We start from the raw sequence: 14,460 nt of genomic DNA, 5'->3' as shown, positions 1-14,460 counted from the left end.
CAACTTTAACACTGTTACAAATATGCGCCACACTGTGAACCCACACCAAACAAAATTTTGGGAGAACATCCACACCGTAACACAACATAAACACAACAGAACAAATATCCAGAACCCGTTGAAGCACTAACTCTTCCGGGAGCCACAATACACGCCCTCGCTACCCCCTACAACCCACCTCAACCTCCTCATTCTCTCTCAGGGAGAGCATATCCCAAATTCCAAACTGCTGTTTTGAGGCATGTTAAAATAAAATAAAAAATGCATTTTGTGACTTCAATAACAAATATGGCAGTGCCATGTTGGCATTTTTTTCCCAAAACTTGAGTTGATTTATTTTGAAAAACCTTGTTACATTGTTTCATGCATCAAACAGGGCATCACAACAAAATTAGGCATAATGTGTTCATTCCACCACTGCATACATCGGTTGATATCGGTATCGGTAATTAAGAGTTGGACAATATCGGAATATCGGCAAAAAAGCCATTATCAGACATCTCTATCCTTGGATGTATTTTAGAGCAAAGGACATTAAAACACATCAGGTGATTCAAACCTGAACTATTTTCTAAATAAAAGGGAATTAATACGTACCTTCATTTGAAAATTAAGCATGTCCCATCTTTACAAAATAAAACAAATGTATGAAAATGTTTACGTTTAAGTCCACACAAGATATATTTTCATCATGAGCTGAGGTTGTACAAACAGGAAATATCTGATATTGTGTATAAATATGTTTTATTTCTCTCTTTTTTTTTTTTTAATGGGAAATCTCCTCATGGGGATGTTTAGAACGGAAAAAAGCATTTTAGGCCCACTCTGATTTTGTAGCAGCACTCAAGAATGTTTTCATACGTCGCCAGTTGGGAGTCAGGAGCAGCTTCTTCCTCCTTCTAGAAGGCCTCACTGCTTCACCACCTCAACCACTTCCACCAGCAACCTCTGCACTTTTACAAGCTTGGGCAGCTTTAGAAGCTTCAGCAGGTTGAGCAACTTCAGCGGTTTCATCAGCTTCCAAAGATGCAGCCGTTTTAGCAGCTTCAGCAATTTTTGCAACTTCAGCGGTTTCAGCAACTTCTACAGATGCAGCTGTTTTAGCAACTTCAGCAATTTTAGCAACTTCAGCAATTTTAGCAGCTTCGGCAGTTATAGAAGCTTCAGCAGTTTCAGCAACTTCTACAGATGCAGCCTTTTTAGCAGCTACAGCAATTTTTGCAACTTCAGCGGTTTCAGCAACTCCTACAGATGCAGCTGTTTTAGTAGCTTCAGCAATTTTAGCAACTTCAGCGGTTTCAGCAACTCCTACAGATGCAGCTGTTTTAGTAGCTTCAGCAATTTTAGCAACTTCAGCGGTTTCGGCAACTCCTACAGATGCAGCTGTTTTAGTAGCTTCAGCAATTTTAGCAACTTCAGCGGTTTCAGCAACTCCTACAGATGCAGCTGTTTTAGTAGCTTCAGCAATTTTAGCAACTTCAGCGGTTTCGGCAGTTTTAGAAGCTTCAGCGGTTTCAGCAACTTCAACAGGTGTAGCCGTTTTAGCAGCTTCAGCAATTTTTGCAACTTCAGCGGTTTCAGCAACTTTTACAGATGCAGCCTTTTTAGCAGCTTCAGCAATTTTAGCAACTTCAGCAATTTTAGCAACTTCAGCAGTTTTGGAAGTTTTAGCAACTTCAGTAGTTTCAGCAGCTTCTCCAGATGCAGCCGTTTTAGCAGCTTCAGCCTTTTTAAGAGCCTCAGCTTCTTCTATACTTAGAGCGGATTCAGCAGTTTTGGCCGTTTCAGCTATTTGAGAAGCTTGTGCTGATTTAGCAGCTTTGACATCTTGTGCAGTTTTAGCGCCTTGAGCCGATTCACCGATTGCGGCAGTTTCAAACAACTTAGAAGATTCAGCAACTTCCGCTGATTCAGCAACTTCCGCTGATTCAGCAACTTCAGCAACTTTAAAAACCCCAGCAGATTTTGCCGATTCAGCAGGTTCAGCGGCTTTGGAATCTCCAGCATCTTTAGCTGATTCAGCACTTTTAGCAGTTTCACCAACTTCTTGACCTTGAGCTGAGTCAGCAGTTTTAACTGATTCAGCCGTTTCGGCAGATTTAGCAGTTTCAGCAATTTTAGCTGATTTATCAGTTTCAGCAGATTGATCAGTTTCAGAAATTTTAGCAGTTTCAGCAGATTTAGCTGATTTAGTAGTTTCAGCAGATTTAGCAGTTTCAACAATTTTAGCAGTTTCAGCAGATTTAGCAGTTTCCGCAACTTTAGCTGATTTAGTAGTTTCAGCAGATTTAGCAGTTTCAACAATTTTAGCAGTTTCAGCAGATTTAGCAGTTTCCGCAACTTTAGCTGATTTAGTAGTTTCAGCAGATTTAGCAGTTTCCGCAACTTTAGCTGATTTAGTAGTTTCAGCAGATTTAGCAGTTTCCGCAACTTTAGCTGATTTAGTAGTTTCAGCAGATTTAGCAGTTTCAACAATTTTAGCAGTTTCAGCAGATTTAGCAGTTTCCGCAACTTTAGCTGATTTAGTAGTTTCAGCAGATTTAGCAGTTTCAACAATTTTAGCAGTTTCAGCAGATTCAGCAGTTTCAGCAATTCTAGCTGATTCAGCAGTTTCAGCAATTTTAGCTGATTCAGCAGTTTCAGCAATTCTAGCTGATTCAGCAGTTTCAGCAATTTTAGCTAATTCAGCAGTTTCAGCAATTCTAGCTGATTCAGCAGTTTCAGCATGAGTGTGGATGAGACAGGTGGTCATTTCAGTGTGAACTTGAGGTGTGGGACTCTTCAAGGCATTTACCTCCACCAGGTTTTGGGACTTAGGAGCGGCCTGGTCTAAGGTCTGGCTGTGTTGAGCGTGGAGTCGTGCGTCTTTGTGCGTCTCCTGTCTTCCATCCTCATCTTTTGGGTTGGAGCCAACATCCGCTGTGGACATTTCCACCGCTGGCCGTGTCGGACTGGGACTGGAAGCGTGGGTGTCCTCCTGTGAGGTCATGTGATCTCCGTCACCGGGTGCCTTGGGGGCCACGTCCCCGTCTTGGTGTTTGGGGATGTCGGATGAAACGGTAGGCCGCCCCTCGCTGGTGCGCGTGGAAATGAAGTCTCGGTCAGGACTTTGTGGTGCAGAGAGGGAGAGTGAGGCCAGGCTGGAGCGGCTGGAATGTCCAAGCAGGTCTGGGGTGTCCTTGCACAAGTTGTACCTCTGCAGGCTGGCTGCTTCTGACACCACTGCAAGACAAATGTACTTTCACTCTGGGACTGCCTCTGACACCACTGCAAGACAAATGTACTTTCACTCTGGGACTGCCTCTGACACCACTGCAAGACAAATGTACTTTCACTCTGGGACTGCCTCTGACACCACTGCAAGACAAATGTACTTTCACTCTGGGACTGCCTCTGACACCACTGCAAGACAAATGTACTTTCACTCTGGGACTGCCTCTGACACCACTGCAAGACAAATGTACTTTCACTCTGGGACTGCTTCTGACACCACTGCAAGACAAATGTACTTTCACTCTGGGACTGCCTCTGACACCACTGCAAGAGAAATGTACTTTCACTCTGGGACTGCCTCTGACACCACTGCAAGACAAATGTACTTTCACTCTGGGACTGCCTCTGACACCACTGCAAGACAAATGTACTTTCACTCTGGGACTGCTTCTGACACCACTGCAAGACAAATGTACTTTCACTCTGGGACTGCCTCTGACACCACTGCAAGAGAAATGTACTTTCACTCTGGGACTGCCTCTGACACCACTGCAAGACAAATGTACTTTCACTCTGGGACTGCTTCTGACACCACTGCAAGACAAATGTACTTTCACTCTGGGACTGCCTCTGACACCACTGCAAGACAAATGTACTTTCACTCTGGGACTGCCTCTGACACCACTGCAAGACAAATGTACTTTCACTCTGGGACTGCCTCTGACACCACTGCAAGACAAATGTACTTTCACTCTGGGACTGCCTCTGACACCACTGCAAGACAAATGTACTTTCACTCTGGGGCTGCCTCTGACACCACTGCAAGACAAATGTACTTTCACTCTGGGACTGCCTCTGACACCACTGCAAGACAAATGTACTTTCACTCTGGGACTGCCTCTGACACCACTGCAAGACAAATGTACTTTCACTCTGGGACTGCCTCTGACACCACTGCAAGACAAATGTACTTTCACTCTGGGACTGCCTCTGACACCACTGCAAGACAAATGTACTTTCACTCTGGGACTGCCTCTGACACCACTGCAAGACAAATGTACTTTCACTCTGGGACTGCTTCTGACACCACTGCAAGACAAATGTACTTTCACTCTGGGGCTGCCTCTGACACCACTGCAAGACAAATGTACTTTCACTCTGGGGCTGCCTCTGACACCACTGCAAGACAAATGTACTTTCACTCTGGGGCTGCCTCTGACACCACTGCAAGACAAATGTACTTTCACTCTGGGACTGCCTCTGACACCACTGCAAGACAAATGTACTTTCACTCTGGGACTGCCTCTGACACCACTGCAAGACAAATGTACTTTCACTCTGGGACTGCCTCTGACACCACTGCAAGACAAATGTACTTTCACTCTGGGACTGCCTCTGACACCACTGCAAGACAAATGTACTTTCACTCTGGGACTGCCTCTGACACCACTGCAAGACAAATGTACTTTCACTCTGGGACTGCCTCTGACACCACTGCAAGACAAATGTACTTTCACTCTGGGACTGCCTCTGACACCACTGCAAGACAAATGTACTTTCACTCTGGGACTGCCTCTGACACCACTGCAAGACAAATGTACTTTCACTCTGGGACTGCCTCTGACACCACTGCAAGACAAATGTACTTTCACTCTGGGACTGCTTCTGACACCACTGCAAGACAAATGTACTTTCACTCTGGGACTGCCTCTGACACCACTGCAAGACAAATGTACTTTCACTCTGGGACTGCCTCTGACACCACTGCAAGACAAATGTACTTTCACTCTGGGACTGCCTCTGACACCACTGCAAGACAAATGTACTTTCACTCTGGGACTGCCTCTGACACCACTGCAAGACAAATGTACTTTCACTCTTGGGCTGCGTCTGACACCACTGCAAGACAAATGTACTTTCACTCTGGGGCTGCCTCTGACACCACTGCAAGACAAATGTACTTTCACTCTGGGGCTGCCTCTGACACCACTGCAAGACAAATGTACTTTCACTCTGGGACTGCCTCTGACACCACTGCAAGACAAATGTACTTTCACTCTGGGACTGCCTCTGACACCACTGCAAGACAAATGTACTTTCACTCTGGGACTGCCTCTGACACCACTGCAAGACAAATGTACTTTCACTCTGGGACTGCCTCTGACACCACTGCAAGACAAATGTACTTTCACTCTGGGACTGCCTCTGACACCACTGCAAGACAAATGTACTTTCACTCTGGGACTGCCTCTGACACCACTGCAAGACAAATGTACTTTCACTCTGGGACTGCCTCTGACACCACTGCAAGACAAATGTACTTTCACTCTGGGACTGCCTCTGACACCACTGCAAGACAAATGTACTTTCACTCTGGGACTGCCTCTGACACCACTGCAAGACAAATGTACTTTCACTCTGGGACTGCCTCTGACACCACTGCAAGACAAATGTACTTTCACTCTGGGACTGCCTCAGACACCACTGCAAGACAAATGTACTTTCACTCTGGGACTGCCTCTGACACCACTGCAAGACAAATGTACTTTCACTCTGGGACTGCCTCTGACACCACTGCAAGACAAATGTACTTTCACTCTGGGACTGCCTCTGACACCACTGCAAGACAAATGTACTTTCACTCTGGGACTGCTTCTGACACCACTGCAAGACAAATGTACTTTCACTCTGGGACTGCCTCTGACACCACTGCAAGACAAATGTAATTTCACTCTGGGACTGCCTCTGACACCACTGCAAGACAAATGTACTTTCACTCTGGGACTGCCTCTGACACCACTGCAAGACAAATGTACTTTCACTCTGGGACTGCCTCTGACACCACTGCAAGACAAATGTACTTTCACTCTTGGGCTGCGTCTGACACCACTGCAAGACAAATGTACTTTCACTCTGGGGCTGCCTCTGACACCACTGCAAGACAAATGTACTTTCACTCTGGGGCTGCCTCTGACACCACTGCAAGACAAATGTACTTTCACTCTGGGACTGCCTCTGACACCACTGCAAGAGAAATGTACTTTCACTCTGGGGCTGCCTGACACCACTGCAAGACAAATGTACTTTCACTCTGGGGCTGCCTCTGACACCACTGCAAGACAAATGTACTTTCACTCTGGGACTGCCTCTGACACCACTGCAAGACAAATGTACTTTCACTCTGGGACTGCCTCTGACACCACTGCAAGACAAATGTACTTTCACTCTGGGACTGCCTCTGACACCACTGCAAGACAAATGTACTTTCACTCTGGGACTGCCTCTGACACCACTGCAAGACAAATGTACTTTCACTCTGGGGCTGCGTCTGACACCACTGCAAGACAAATGTACTTTCCCTCTGGGGCTGCCTCTGACACCACTGCAAGACAAATGTACTTTCACTCTGGGGCTGCCTTTGACACCACTGCAAGACAAATGTACTTTCACTCTGGGACTGCCTCTGACACCACTGCAAGACAAATGTACTTTCACTCTGGGACTGCCTCTGACACCACTGCAAGACAAATGTACTTTCACTCTGGGACTGCTTCTGACACCACTGCAAGACAAATGTACTTTCACTCTGGGACTGCCTCTGACACCACTGCAAGACAAATGTACTTTCACTCTGGGACTGCCTCTGACACCACTGCAAGACAAATGTACTTTCACTCTGGGACTGCCTCAGACACCACTGCAAGACAAATGTACTTTCACTCTGGGACTGCCTCTGACACCACTGCAAGACAAATGTACTTTCACTCTGGGACTGCTTCTGACACCACTGCAAGACAAATGTACTTTCACTCTGGGACTGCCTCTGACACCACTGCAAGACAAATGTACTTTCACTCTGGGACTGCTTCTGACACCACTGCAAGACAAATGTACTTTCACTCTGGGGCTGCCTCTGACACCACTGCAAGACAAATGTACTTTCACTCTGGGGCTGCCTCTGACACCACTGCAAGACAAATATACTTTCACTTTGGGGCTGCCTCTGACACCACTGCAAGACAAATGTACTTTCATTCTGGGACTGCCTCTGACACCACTGCAAGACAAATGTACTTTCACTCTGGGACTGCCTCTGACACCACTGCAAGACAAATGTACTTTCACTCTGGGACTGCCTCTGACACCACTGCAAGACAAATATACTTTCACTTTGGGGCTGCCTCTGACACCACTGCAAGACAAATGTACTTTCATTCTGGGACTGCCTCTGACACCACTGCAAGACAAATGTACTTTCACTCTGGGACTGCCTCTGACACCACTGCAAGACAAATGTACTTTCACTCTGGGACTGCCTCTGACACCACTGCAAGACAAATGTACTTTCACTCTGGGGCTGCCTCTGACACCACTGCAAGACAAATGTACTTTCACTCTGGGACTGCCTCTGACACCACTGCAAGACAAATGTACTTTCATTCTGGGACTGCCTCTGACACCACTGCAAGACAAATGTACTTTCACTCTGGGACTGCCTCTGACACCACTGCAAGACAAATGTACTTTCACTCTGGGGCTGCCTCTGACACCACTGCAAGACAAATGTACTTTCATTCTGGGACTGCCTCTGACACCACTGCAAGACAAATGTACTTTCACTCTGGGACTGCCTCTGACACCACTGCAAGACAAATGTACTTTCACTCTGGGACTGCCTCTGACACCACTGCAAGACAAATGTACTTTCACTCTGGGACTGCCTCTGACACCACTGCAAGACAAATGTACTTTCACTCTGGGACTGCCTCAGACACCACTGCAAGACAAATGTACTTTCACTCTGGGACTGCCTCTGACACCACTGCAAGACAAATGTACTTTCACTCTGGGACTGCTTCTGACACCACTGCAAGACAAATGTACTTTCACTCTGGGACTGCCTCTGACACCACTGCAAGACAAATGTACTTTCACTCTGGGACTGCTTCTGACACCACTGCAAGACAAATGTACTTTCACTCTGGGGCTGCCTCTGACACCACTGCAAGACAAATGTACTTTCACTCTGGGGCTGCCTCTGACACCACTGCAAGACAAATATACTTTCACTTTGGGGCTGCCTCTGACACCACTGCAAGACAAATGTACTTTCATTCTGGGACTGCCTCTGACACCACTGCAAGACAAATGTACTTTCACTCTGGGACTGCCTCTGACACCACTGCAAGACAAATGTACTTTCACTCTGGGACTGCCTCTGACACCACTGCAAGACAAATATACTTTCACTTTGGGGCTGCCTCTGACACCACTGCAAGACAAATGTACTTTCATTCTGGGACTGCCTCTGACACCACTGCAAGACAAATGTACTTTCACTCTGGGACTGCCTCTGACACCACTGCAAGACAAATGTACTTTCACTCTGGGACTGCCTCTGACACCACTGCAAGACAAATGTACTTTCACTCTGGGGCTGCCTCTGACACCACTGCAAGACAAATGTACTTTCACTCTGGGACTGCGTCTCCAAACATTGTGGGCGTGTGTAAATCAACATGTTTACCTTCTTCTTGCCATTTCAACTTAAACCAACCTTTGGATCGCCAAAATTACAAACCTGCTGGCTTTTTCCTACGTCTTCACTATAGAAACACTAGGAACTGATTTTTCCAGCTTGGAATGAGGCGGTGTTGACGGCCTACCTTTAGGTTTGTAGTCCCGCCCCTTACGCCACGTAGCCAAGATGGCCACTATTGACAATGTTGAGTGTCCGTCATTGCACACTCAACACTTGGGGAGTGACAGTGTACTGCATTTTGTTGTATAGTGATCAGTGTGAAGTATGCACCTGAAAGACTAAGTATACAAGTGTAACACACCTAAAGTATTGAGGGTAAGTACGTAAACAAGTGTGAACGCACTTAGTAGACTAAGTGTGTCACACCTAAAATATTGAGGATAAGTACATATACATGTGTGAACACACTTATGCACTTGAAAGACTAAGTGTAAGTATACAAGTGTAACACCTAAAATATTGAGGGCAAGTTAATCCACTAGTGTGAACACACTTGGAAGACTAAGTGCAAGTATACAAGTGCAACACACCTAAAGTATTGAGGGTAAGTACACATACAAGTGTAAACACACTTATGAACTTTGAAGACTGAGTGTAAGTATACAATTTAACACCTAAAATATTGCGTCTTAGTATAACGTATACTGTACAAGTGTGAACGTACTTTTGCACTTGAATTACTAAGCGTGCAAGTGTAACACACTGGAGAGATTGAGGGTAAGTATACACGTGTGAACACACTTATGCACTTATGCACTGGAAAGACTCAGTGTGCAAATGTACCACACTTGAAAGATGAATGCAAGTATGCATGAGTGAATGCACTTATTCACTTGAAAGACTGTCTGATTTACTAAATGTGAACTGAAAAGACTAATAAGTATGCAAGTGTAACACACTTGAAAGATGAATGCAAGTATGCATGAGTGAATGCACTTATTCACTTGAAAGACTAAGTGTCCGATTTACTAAATGTGCACTGAAAAGACTAAGTATGCAAGTGTAATGGACTTGAAAGATGAATGCAAGTATGCATGAGTGAATGCACTTATGCACTTGGGAGACTAAGTGTCTGATTTGCTAAAAGTCTTTGTGTGCTGAAAGGCGTGCCAACTTGATTGCACACGCAAAGCTGATCTACTCCAGGTGTGCAAAGTGTACTGCATGGGTAAAGTGAGCAGAATAAGGCGTGTGTCTTCATTATTGTTGCTAAATATACAAAAGGTCCACAAGACTGGGAGAAAAAGATGCAAATGTAGCTGTTAAGCACATGCAATGTGATTTATCAACACTCATCACCGTTTTGCGAGCACTATTTAGAGTTTTCTTTAGCGGCCCTGAAAAGTAGGTCCGTACTGAGAGAGAGAGAGAGAGAGAGAGAGACACACACACACACACACACACACACACACACACACACACACACACACACACACACACACACACACACACACACACACACACACACACACACACACACACACACACACACACACACACACACACACACACACACACACACACACACACACACACACACACACACACACACACACACACACACACACACACACACACACGAACCATCCTGACTATTATTGACACAAAGTGTAAAAGCCAGCATGTGTGATGGTATGGGGGTGTATTAGTACCCGAGGCATGGGTAACTTACACATCTGTGAAGGCACCATTAATACTGAATGGTCCATACAGGTTTTGGAGCAACTATGTTGTCATCCAAGCAGTGTTATCATGGACGCCCCTGCTTATTTCAGCAAGACAATGCCAAGCCAAGTCTTACAACAGCGTGGCTTCGTAGTAAAAGACTGCGGGTACTTTCCTGGCCCACCTGCAGTCCAGACCTTTCTCCCATGGAAAATGTGTGGCGCATTATGAAGCGTAAAATAGGACAGCGGAGACCCCGGACTGTTGAAGGACTGAAGCTCTACATAAAACAAGAATGGGAAAGAATTCCACTTTCAAAACTTCAAGAATTAGTTTCCTCAGTTCCCAAACGTTTATAGAGTGTTGTTAAAAGAAAAGGTGATGTAACGCAGTGGTGAACATGCCCTTTCCCAACTACTTTGGCACGTGTTGCAGCCATTAACTATGATTTGCAAAAAAATATAAAGTTTATCAGTTTGAACATCAAATATGTTGTCTTTGTAGTGCATTCAACTGAATATGGCTCGAAAAGGATTTGCAAATCATTGTATTCTGTTTATATTTACATCTAACACAATTTCCCAACTCATATGGAAACGGGGTTTGTAATATCGGAAATTATTGGCTTCAAAATCATTGTTTTTTTGATTTTGAAAAAGTAACATTTTTGACTTTTTAAAACGCCGCTGTGTACACGGGCGTAGGGAGAAGTACAGAGCGCTAATAAACCTTAAAGGCACTGCCACTGTGTGGCGGCCCAATCACATAATATCTACAACTTTCCACACACAAGTGAATGCAAAGCATACTTGGTCAACAGCCATACAGGTCACACTGAGTGTGGCCGTATAAACAACTTTAACACTGTTACAAATATGCGCCACACTGTGAACCCACACCAAACAAAATTTTGGGAGAACATCCACACCGTAACACAACATAAACACAACAGAACAAATATCCAGAACCCGTTGAAGCACTAACTCTTCCGGGAGCCACAATACACGCCCTCGCTACCCCCTACAACCCACCTCAACCTCCTCATTCTCTCTCAGGGAGAGCATATCCCAAATTCCAAACTGCTGTTTTGAGGCATGTTAAAATAAAATAAAAAATGCATTTTGTGACTTCAATAACAAATATGGCAGTGCCATGTTGGCATTTTTTTCCCAAAACTTGAGTTGATTTATTTTGAAAAACCTTGTTACATTGTTTCATGCATCAAACAGGGCATCACAACAAAATTAGGCATAATGTGTTCATTCCACCACTGCATACATCGGTTGATATCGGTATCGGTAATTAAGAGTTGGACAATATCGGAATATCGGCAAAAAAGCCATTATCAGACATCTCTATCCTTGGATGTATTTTAGAGCAAAGGACATTAAAACACATCAGGTGATTCAAACCTGAACTATTTTCTAAATAAAAGGGAATTAATACGTACCTTCATTTGAAAATTAAGCATGTCCCATCTTTACAAAATAAAACAAATGTATGAAAATGTTTACGTTTAAGTCCACACAAGATATATTTTCATCATGAGCTGAGGTTGTACAAACAGGAAATATCTGATATTGTGTATAAATATGTTTTATTTCTCTCTTTTTTTTTTTTTAATGGGAAATCTCCTCATGGGGATGTTTAGAACGGAAAAAAGCATTTTAGGCCCACTCTGATTTTGTAGCAGCACTCAAGAATGTTTTCATACGTCGCCAGTTGGGAGTCAGGAGCAGCTTCTTCCTCCTTCTAGAAGGCCTCACTGCTTCACCACCTCAACCACTTCCACCAGCAACCTCTGCACTTTTACAAGCTTGGGCAGCTTTAGAAGCTTCAGCAGGTTGAGCAACTTCAGCGGTTTCATCAGCTTCCAAAGATGCAGCCGTTTTAGCAGCTTCAGCAATTTTTGCAACTTCAGCGGTTTCAGCAACTTCTACAGATGCAGCTGTTTTAGCAACTTCAGCAATTTTAGCAACTTCAGCAATTTTAGCAGCTTCGGCAGTTATAGAAGCTTCAGCAGTTTCAGCAACTTCTACAGATGCAGCCTTTTTAGCAGCTACAGCAATTTTTGCAACTTCAGCGGTTTCAGCAACTCCTACAGATGCAGCTGTTTTAGTAGAAATGTACTTTCACTCTGGGACTGCCTCTGACACCACTGCAAGACAAATGTACTTTCACTCTGGGACTGCTTCTGACACCACTGCAAGACAAATGTACTTTCACTCTGGGACTGCCTCTGACACCACTGCAAGACAAATGTACTTTCACTCTGGGACTGCCTCTGACACCACTGCAAGACAAATGTACTTTCACTCTGGGACTGCCTCTGACACCACTGCAAGACAAATGTACTTTCACTCTGGGACTGCCTCTGACACCACTGCAAGACAAATGTACTTTCACTCTGGGGCTGCCTCTGACACCACTGCAAGACAAATGTACTTTCACTCTGGGACTGCCTCTGACACCACTGCAAGACAAATGTACTTTCACTCTGGGACTGCCTCTGACACCACTGCAAGACAAATGTACTTTCACTCTGGGACTGCCTCTGACACCACTGCAAGACAAATGTACTTTCACTCTGGGACTGCCTCTGACACCACTGCAAGACAAATGTACTTTCACTCTGGGACTGCCTCTGACACCACTGCAAGACAAATGTACTTTCACTCTGGGACTGCTTCTGACACCACTGCAAGACAAATGTACTTTCACTCTGGGGCTGCCTCTGACACCACTGCAAGACAAATGTACTTTCACTCTGGGGCTGCCTCTGACACCACTGCAAGACAAATGTACTTTCACTCTGGGGCTGCCTCTGACACCACTGCAAGACAAATGTACTTTCACTCTGGGACTGCCTCTGACACCACTGCAAGACAAATGTACTTTCACTCTGGGACTGCCTCTGACACCACTGCAAGACAAATGTACTTTCACTCTGGGACTGCCTCTGACACCACTGCAAGACAAATGTACTTTCACTCTGGGACTGCCTCTGACACCACTGCAAGACAAATGTACTTTCACTCTGGGACTGCCTCTGACACCACTGCAAGACAAATGTACTTTCACTCTGGGACTGCCTCTGACACCACTGCAAGACAAATGTACTTTCACTCTGGGACTGCCTCTGACACCACTGCAAGACAAATGTACTTTCACTCTGGGACTGCCTCTGACACCACTGCAAGACAAATGTACTTTCACTCTGGGACTGCCTCTGACACCACTGCAAGACAAATGTACTTTCACTCTGGGACTGCTTCTGACACCACTGCAAGACAAATGTACTTTCACTCTGGGACTGCCTCTGACACCACTGCAAGACAAATGTACTTTCACTCTGGGACTGCCTCTGACACCACTGCAAGACAAATGTACTTTCACTCTGGGACTGCCTCTGACACCACTGCAAGACAAATGTACTTTCACTCTGGGACTGCCTCTGACACCACTGCAAGACAAATGTACTTTCACTCTTGGGCTGCGTCTGACACCACTGCAAGACAAATGTACTTTCACTCTGGGGCTGCCTCTGACACCACTGCAAGACAAATGTACTTTCACTCTGGGGCTGCCTCTGACACCACTGCAAGACAAATGTACTTTCACTCTGGGACTGCCTCTGACACCACTGCAAGACAAATGTACTTTCACTCTGGGACTGCCTCTGACACCACTGCAAGACAAATGTACTTTCACTCTGGGACTGCCTCTGACACCACTGCAAGACAAATGTACTTTCACTCTGGGACTGCCTCTGACACCACTGCAAGACAAATGTACTTTCACTCTGGGACTGCCTCTGACACCACTGCAAGACAAATGTACTTTCACTCTGGGACTGCCTCTGACACCACTGCAAGACAAATGTACTTTCACTCTGGGACTGCCTCTGACACCACTGCAAGACAAATGTACTTTCACTCTGGGACTGCCTCTGACACCACTGCAAGACAAATGTACTTTCACTCTGGGACTGCCTCTGACACCACTGCAAGACAAATGTACTTTCACTCTGGGACTGCCTC

General features: G+C 45.3%; 1 protein-coding gene across 4 annotated transcripts in view; it reads right to left on the bottom strand.

Annotated features, from left to right (window-relative positions):
* Nucleotides 1–302: 302 nt before the first annotated feature.
* Nucleotides 303–14,460, bottom strand: part of LOC133546571 (protein Niban 1-like) — a 69,721-nt gene continuing 55,563 nt past the window's right edge. For all 4 annotated transcript variants that reach the window (XM_061892342.1, XM_061892341.1, XM_061892343.1 and 1 more), the window contains one exon: nucleotides 303–3,222. In XM_061892342.1, the coding sequence (XP_061748326.1) occupies nucleotides 926–3,222 (2,297 nt within the window). In that variant the 3' untranslated portion in view covers nucleotides 303–925. The remainder of the gene's footprint in view (nucleotides 3,223–14,460) is intronic.

This window comes from Nerophis ophidion, unplaced genomic scaffold (genome assembly GCF_033978795.1).
Source record: "Nerophis ophidion isolate RoL-2023_Sa unplaced genomic scaffold, RoL_Noph_v1.0 HiC_scaffold_32, whole genome shotgun sequence".
In the NCBI taxonomy this organism is placed as follows: domain Eukaryota; kingdom Metazoa; phylum Chordata; class Actinopteri; order Syngnathiformes; family Syngnathidae; genus Nerophis; species Nerophis ophidion.
Note: the sequence above shows the minus strand (reverse complement) of the source record. Positions and strands in the feature narration are given on the sequence as shown.